At 40.5% G+C, this 8,235-nt stretch overlaps 2 protein-coding genes across 2 annotated transcripts in view; both read right to left on the bottom strand.

Annotated features, from left to right (window-relative positions):
• LOC128599400 (protein fantom-like) overlaps positions 1-2,617 on the bottom strand; it is an 11,458-nt gene extending 8,841 nt beyond the window's left edge. Inside the window, exons 1-6 of the mRNA XM_053610938.1 lie at positions 2,551-2,617; positions 2,154-2,359; positions 1,943-2,049; positions 1,808-1,858; positions 1,244-1,655; positions 595-1,104 (exon numbers count right to left, since the gene is read on the bottom strand). Of these exons, the coding sequence (XP_053466913.1) occupies positions 595-1,104; positions 1,244-1,655; positions 1,808-1,858; positions 1,943-2,049; positions 2,154-2,175 (1,102 nt within the window). The 5' untranslated portion in view covers positions 2,176-2,359; positions 2,551-2,617. The remainder of the gene's footprint in view (positions 1-594; positions 1,105-1,243; positions 1,656-1,807; positions 1,859-1,942; positions 2,050-2,153; positions 2,360-2,550) is intronic.
• Positions 2,618-2,723: 106 nt separating this feature from the next.
• LOC128599577 (protein fantom-like) overlaps positions 2,724-8,235 on the bottom strand; it is a 52,551-nt gene continuing 47,039 nt past the window's right edge. Inside the window, exon 7 of the mRNA XM_053611318.1 lies at positions 2,724-2,919. Coding sequence (XP_053467293.1) covers positions 2,862-2,919 — 58 coding nt within the window. The 3' untranslated portion in view covers positions 2,724-2,861. The remainder of the gene's footprint in view (positions 2,920-8,235) is intronic.

Below are 8,235 nucleotides of genomic sequence, written 5' to 3'. Positions count from 1 at the left end.
CATGTTTGTTTTACAATCAGGGCAGGAACAGAGTCATATTGCACTAAAATTGGCATAATATAAAGACTCTCCAACATGGCCGATCAGGAGGAATCATGACATTAGTTAGATGGTTAGTGGTTCTAACCATCTAAATGCATCACTGTAACACCTTAAAAACCTAAGAACAAAGCTGAACATAGCTAAGAATCTGGCAAATCTGGCTTGGGTCTTCCAGCAGGAAAATAATCTAAAACATACATTCAACTCCACACAAAAATGGTTCAATGAACAAATAATCAAGCTTTTGACACAGCCACCCCAGTCCCCTGACCTACACCCACTGAAAAGATCTGGGGTAAAAAGTTAGGAAGACCCTAGCAGACCTGGAGATATTCCGTATGAAAGAATGGTCTCAGATTCTTTGCTCTGTATTCTCCCATTCCATCAAGCATTACATGACAAGATCCTGTGCTGACAATATCAGTTTAAGATCTGAATTAAGAGTTGTGTTAGAGGTGGCTGGGTTACTACAAGACTAAAACTGGGAAGCATTTCTCTTTCAAAATGGTGGTTTCATTAGGTAGCATAAACTGCCCTTATTGTTCCTCTTACCTGTAATGTTGACTTTCCCTTTTACTTTTTCTCCTCTGTGCTGTAGCGTTTGTATGAGGGGGATACTTGCTCTGCCCTGGGTTATGAATTGCACTCCTCCTAGTGCCTGATGTACTTCAACATGTGCAAACACTCCTTGAACCTCAAGCTTGGTGGGGCTGTGGCCAGTGAGGACATAGTAGGATGTGAAGCCATAGTTTGGTTGTGTCCCTGAAACTAGTGGGGTTGAGTGCATTTCAAAGTCAAGGAACGTGTAAGTACAAAATGTCACCAACTCATGGGGACCACTGGTACTACTTATCTGCTGTCTCATGAGTCTCAGTCCCACAGGGGTGAACGTGGCTCCCATGAGATTGATTTCAAGCAAGGATCCTCCATCCTGGAGCCGATTTAATATGGTATTCCCCTCCATCGTCTGGACTACCTCCTGATCCACCCCTGTCCATGTGTATTGCTGTGGTATAATCTTATTGTAGTTTCTAGGATGGTAAGTTAATTCTCTCAGCTGAGCTAAGATAATAAGTAGAGAAAAAATATTAGTTGAAACCCAGTGTTAAAAATATGTGGCCATTTCAAGCAATGCCACTGACTAAATAAAATTTATGTTTATTTAATGATTGCAGATATCCAGTGTGCCCACAGCTCTTACATTGTAAACTGTTGATTTGAAATGCCCTATTTTTCAACAGTTTGTCTTTTTCAGTGACCTCCATTTTCCATTCTCGTTCCCTTTCTGATCTCTTCTTCTCTGTCTTCATGTCAGCCTGGTAAAGTGGAACTATCATCTTTATTACAGTTATTATTGGAATTTCCATGCCATAAATGCAGTATACCAATCTATTCTCTATAATGTGTGTGTGTGTGTGTGTGTGTTTAGTTACCTGCAGGTCACTATTGAGCTTATGTTGCATTACCAACAATTCCCGAGTTTTCTGCAGTTCTAGTATGGTTTCTGCATGTGAGGCCTGTAGAGCAGCCAGCTCTTGGGATGGGTCCTTGACCTTCTCATTACTCACCAGGACAGTCAGGCCCTTACAATTTTCATGCTGCAGTCGAAAAACCTTTGCGAGAAAGAGAGAGAGTGAGAGAGAGAGAGACAGAGAGAGAAAGAGAGAGACAAAGACAGATAGATTAAATGTAAAAAGACTTTCTGTGTAAATGCTGTTTTACTTTTTACTTTAAGTCTTTATCTATTTGGCATAATCACACCAACCTTAATTTGCATCAGAACTTCATGAAGATCTTCCACATCCATATGAAAATCCTTTGAAAAGTGTGAAAAAGGTTAGACTATCAGTATGTGCCATTACTCACAATAATAAAACGCTATTCAGTCAATCATTTTTACTTTTGATACTCTGTCTAGTCTCTCTTGTAGGGATGTCACATTCTGTCTGTACTGTAGCACTTCTTGCTCCAGGAAGTGACGTTTTTCTCTAAGGGCAGTGGTCATGGCTAAATAAGAAAACAATTAAGTTATGGAAAGTTATGAAATGTTGCAGCATGAACAGGCTATTCCTGAACTTATGTCTTAAGCTCACATGTTCTCATATGCTCACCCCTTTCTTGTGCTCTTTCCATTTGACTCCTTTCATAGTCTAGTACCACCCTCTTTTTTTCCTGCTCCAGCTTTTCTCTCTCCCTTTTTTTATCTTCCAGCTTCTTCTCCAGTATCAATATTTCAGTTCTCCAGTTCTCCAGTTCCTGTTTATCACTCTCTTTTTCACTCTCATGTTCATTATGGTGGCTCTGGGCAGACAGAGTGCTGTGGTGCAAATCAATAAATATTTCAGTATGGTTACTTCAGATTCAAACGTGCATAGCTTGACTGCATTCAAATGGCCAATGAAAAGTCAGTGTGCTATTGCAAATATGTTAATAGTGATCTGATAGAATAGGCTTAGTTATTAAAAAAAAGCACTAGGTTGTTTTGGATGAGTTCTGCAGAAAACTCACCTAAGCAGTAAAGCATTATAGCTTCTCTTTAGGAGATTTCTCTCCCCTTCAACGTCTAAGACCCTCTCCTGAAACTAAGAAGAGATCACCATAGCAGTTAGATAATGACCTGTTACAATATTATTACGTAATATTGGATATTATTTGGCTATTTGTGAGTGTGTTATATTTATAAAAAAAGTAGTCCTGAATTCACTAATTTGAAAGTGACGACTGCAGTACCTCTGACAAGCTGTGTAGAGAGACAGTGGCAATATTAAGTTGACCTTCTAGGATCAGCACCTTCTGCTTTTCCTGTTTCAGTTGCTCACTCAGCTGCCCCAATTTTCCGAGCAAAGTCCCCTGGTTCTCCTGCAGTGACCTCTGGCCCTATGGTACATACAGTTGCAATCAAAATTATTCAACCCCCATTGCAAATCAGGTTTACTGTCAAAATTTACAGACTTTCAACTGTTTGCAATTAACAAATCAAACAAAAGAAATTGAAATATTCAGCGAATGCTTCAAGTGGTTTCCCCAAATTGAACTGAAAATGCAAATTATAATGACTTCTCCAGTTTCAAAAATTATTCAACCCCTTCATGGCAAGCATCTTTAGTACTTGGTAGCACACCCTTTTGCTGTTATGACCTGCTGCAAACAAGATGCATAGCTTCTGGCAGCGTTCCTGAGGAATCTTAACCCATTCCTCATGAGCAATGGCCTCCAGTTCAGTAATATTCTTGGGTTTGCATGCCGCAACTGCCTTCGTCAAATCTTACCAGAGATTTTCTATGGGGTTCAAGTCAGGTGACTGTGATGGCCCTGTAGAATCATCCAGGACTTCTTCTGCAATCAAGCCTTGGTGTATTTAAATAAATAAATTGTTATTCCCCAATTGCTATGTCATTATTTTGACTTTTTAACTTGTTATTGTCATGTAATGGAGGGTGATACAGATGCAAGTGCAGGTAATTGTGCTTTGAAAAGTTTGACAAATCCAAAAAATGTTAGGGAGTTTCAAAGTCACAAGCAGGCTTAGGTCAGGCAGTCAGTAAAGAGGGTAAACTAGGGAGAAAAAGTACAAAATTGGGAAACAGGTCAAGGTCAAACCCAGATCAGATATAATGTGAAATTGGACTTGGTACCGTCAGAAGCATGTTATACTTCGCGTATACACAAGACGTATGGTTTAAATTCACAAACAAGGGGCAAACTGAAAACAATCCATCAATAGGAATTTTTAAAAATATTCACTCATAATTCTTATTGTTTATGCTGTTTCTCATATAATCAGTAAGGCAGAGGTTACTTTAATCATATTTAAGTCAACTGAATTGCATGAATGATTTGTAATTCACTTAATGATGATTTGATATTTATACAATAGCAGAATAAATGCTAGGATTTTTTTTAAGTATCATGTTAGGATAGATCATAACAATGTCAACACAATGAATTCCAACATGGAAGTTTTGATTATTTAATGTAAAAATCAAAATGATAAGATTTAATTATTTAATTAATCCATAACCAAACACATTCATGCAGTAAACTAATCAGTCAATCATGTGGCAGCAGCACAATGCAAAAATTGTTCAGATACAGGTCAAGAGCTTCAAATAATCTTTCACATCGATCATTGAGGAAAAACAAACTACACAATGCAGGGTATGTTCCAAAATGAACTGTTATACTGTACATGTAGCACTTGTATGCTCTGATACAACTTTATTGAGCTACTGGACCAGTTCTAGGTTCGGATGGAGTGGGGTAACGGTGAAAAAATTAGACCAGGTACTTTAAATACAAAAGCCGGAAGTTTACTGAAGGTTAACAAAGACACTACATTAAACAGACATCAGAACCAATGAATAGTCCTGCAAGTAGCAAAAGGTAGATAGAACCCACTTTAATCCTTTTTTTTTCCTCTTTCCCTTTCCTTCACCTAGGTCACAAATAATTTGGTTTACCTAGCTAATTTCATTAGATTAGATCTAAGTATTTTATTTTAGGTTAATAGGGTGTGCCTATTTTCTCTTTTTTTATCCCTTGAGTTAACTCTTTTTTTTCTTTCCTTACAGGTGAGAAAACATTTATGTCATTTCCAAATCAAAGTCAATTCAAGTAAAACACTCAAACCTTGAATCATAATATTCACAATGATGAAACAGAATACAATGTGAAGTAACACTTCAGATCCAGTTCAAGTTCAGTTTCACTTATACCTTCAAATTCAATTAAGATCAGTAAAGTTCAGTTCAATTCCAAGGGAAAAAATTAGTCCCAACACTCCTACCGCTCTGGCAGCGAGTTTACCGGCGTCCCACCGTACACAGCAGATCCTCTCTGGCACGAAGAAGCCGAGTTGTCTCTAGAAACTTTGTCCATGGGTTTGGCTCGCCATCTTGTATCCCGTGTCTGTGTGTGTGTGTGTGCGTAGTCCCCACACGCGGCAGACCAAAATCCAATTTCAAACAGGAACATAAACAACAACAAAAAAAACCCTGACCTTTATAACAGGTCATAAAAGAAATAAATTATTCTAACCACATGAATAAAGCAAATACCCCTTTACAATTTCTGTGAAACATAACATTACTGCTACATTACTGCACATGTTTAACTAGGCCTCAGAACAGCGACAGAGAAGTACCTCTCTCCTGCCGTCAGGCCGAGAACATCTTTTTCTTTTACATAAGCTCAAACTCACATTTAATCAACTTAACACAATATAAATACACACTTTGCTTCTTTAACTAACTCATAGTTATTACTGGTAAATAGTGTTTGCGGCTTTCTCCAGAGTTACATCATTAGCTCTTTGCTAGCGTTTACAGCATTCACTTCACAACAGCATTCACAACACTTCAAGTAAAAGGGGTTGAAACTCACCAAAAACGTTGTGGTTTTCTTGTATTTAATCTTCATAAATGCCCAAGCAGGTAAGTATTGTTTTTGAGCTTCTAAATCAACTCTTCACAAAAGAGTTTTAACTTTTTAGCTTGTTAGTCTGTCTGCTTCTCCTCTCCACTCTCTGCTCAGTGCAGACACTTCAAGGGGAAGTGTCACCACAATTCCTTACAGCCATACTTCTATTTGTTTACATGAAATCAAACTGTTTTTAACCATTCTTAATTGTTTCTTAGCTTATTTATGCATTTTATCCATCCATCTTCAACCGTTTACTCCTTTTCAGGGTCGCGGGGAAACCTGGAGCCTATCCCAGGAAGCATCGGGCACAAGGCGGGGTACACCCTGGACAGGGTGCCAGTCCATCGCAGGGCACACAATCACAAACACATTCACACACCCATTCATACACTACGGACACTTTAGACACGCCAATCAGACTACCACGCATGTCTTTGAACTGGGGGAGGAAACCGGCGTACCCGGAGGAAACCCCCGCAGCACGGGGAGAACATGCAAACTCCACACACACAGAGCCGCGGGAATCGAACCCCGACCCTGGCGGTGTGAGGCGAACGTGCTAATCACTAAGCCACCGTGCGGCCAGTTATGCATTTTATGAATTATTTATTGGTGATAATTCAATGTGGGTTACATCCTCCCCACTTTACCTAATGCATGTCCCTGTGCATTGTCTTAGGAGCCTACACTGTCATGACTCTGTGTGGTTCTGGAAAACTAGATTCTGTAAGTGAGTTTGTGATCACTTCACTCAAACTCTGAAATAGAGACTGGACTATTTGAACTAATGGATTCCCTAGTTCAGGGTAAGTCAGTCGTCTGGTGCCCTTTCTGTCTCTGGTGGATCTTCTGAGGTGTTCCCTTCCACTTTCAGTTTCAACTATGTTTTCATTTCTTCTCAGAATGGTTTGAGTAGGAGAATGGACAGTACTCTGATCCTCCCTTGGTAGGTTTTCAGGGTTGACAGGTAAGTGATTCTCCTCAATATCAGGTAAGGTTCTCCTTTCAGGTTCAGGTGAGTTACTCTCTCCAGAATCAGGTGAATTACTTTCTTCAGGATCAGGTAGGTTCAAGTCAATAGTGTCTACTGGAGCATCCCCAGGGAAAGCTTCAGCTATGTCCGAAAGATCTTGCTCAACAGCAGTCAATGTGGAAGGTTATGGTTCAGTTATTTCTAGGTGTTCCATGGTTTCAGAGGTATGGTTGAAAGGTAGAGTTTCTATTCTTATGTTCCCATAACCATCATGATAATATTCTTCAGGGTCAGATTGGGATTTGTTCCCATCAGTTTCACCTGAACTGTTGCCTTTTGGATGTTGTCGAGTTTTTGGCCACCTAACTTTCTTTGTCTTGCTGGTTTCACCTTCCACAGGGGTCATGGGAAGGAAACCACATGGCGGTAGAAGGTCATGGTGAAAGATTCTTTGCAGACCTTCTCCAGTCTCAGGTTTCACAACGTATACTGGCATGTCACTATATTGTCTCACGACAACATGTACATCTGACTCCCACCTGTCAGCTAGCTTATGCTTGCCCGTCAGGCAGACATTTCTGACCAAGACCCTGTCATCTTCTCTCAGGGTGGACTCAACTATGTGCTTATCAAACCTTGCTTTATTGCGGTCTGCTATTTTCTTTGCATTTTCTGCAGCAAAAGGTAGCTTTTCTTGAGGTGGGATTTCAGGTTCTGGACATATTGAGAATGTGATCCTGGCTGGTGGTAGACTGGTAAGCCAAAGGCTGGGTCGATTGGCAACCTAGGCTGTTGCCCAATCGTTAGTTCATAAGGGGTAAAACCAGTCACCTCACTCCTAGTACAGTTATAGGCATGTACTAATGGCTTGACATAATCATGCCATTGACTCTTTTTCTGATTTTCAAGGGTTCCCAGCATGTTAAGTAGGGTCCGGTTGAAACGTTCAACGGTGTTCCCCCTTGGATGATAGGGTATAGTCCTTATTTTCTGGGTACCGAGGAGTTCACACAACTCCTTTATTGTTTTAGACTCAAAGTCGGGACCTTGATCGCTATGAAGTCTCTCAGGAATGCCATAATGGACAAGGAAGTGGTCCCATAAGCACTTGCCGACTGTTCGAGCCTTTTGGCTCGGAGTGGGGACTGCTATGGCATACTTCGTAAAATGGTCTGTGATGACCAGAATGTCTTTGGTGTTACTTGAGTCTGGTTCTACTGTGAGAAAGTCCATACATACAAGCTCAAGGGGTCTTGTAGCTGTGATGTTAACAAGCGGTGTGGCTTTCTCAGGTAAGGACTTACGTCGTATGCAGCAATTGCAGGTCTTGATTTTGTTTTCTACATCAGCTGACATTTTTGGCCAATAGAACCGCGCCCTGACAAGGTCTAAGGTACGCTCAATGACCATGTGGCCAGTGTCATCATGCAGGCTCTTCAAGACCAGTGGCCTCAGCTCTTCTGGTAGCACGAGCTGATAACATATCTGTGCACCCTCTTGTCATTTACGGTACAATATGCCATTTACAAGTTCAAGCCTGTTCCATTACTTTACCATTAGGCAGAGCTCAGGGAGTTCTTTCCTCAGAGATAGTGGGGGTCTCACTTCAGACTCCATCTGGTTGATCACTTCTCAGATTACATTATTAGCTCTTTGTTTTTCCATCAACTCAGTAGCTGTGAAATGGGGGATGATGGGTAAACCATTGAGCCGACCTTCATCTTCAAAGCTTTTTGGTATGGCCTTTGGGTGATGAGCAAGTGACATGACTAAGGTGGTGTCAGGTGATGTCTCTGTAG

This window comes from Ictalurus furcatus, chromosome 23, assembly GCF_023375685.1.
Source record: "Ictalurus furcatus strain D&B chromosome 23, Billie_1.0, whole genome shotgun sequence".
Classification (NCBI taxonomy): domain Eukaryota; kingdom Metazoa; phylum Chordata; class Actinopteri; order Siluriformes; family Ictaluridae; genus Ictalurus; species Ictalurus furcatus.
Note: the sequence above shows the minus strand (reverse complement) of the source record. Positions and strands in the feature narration are given on the sequence as shown.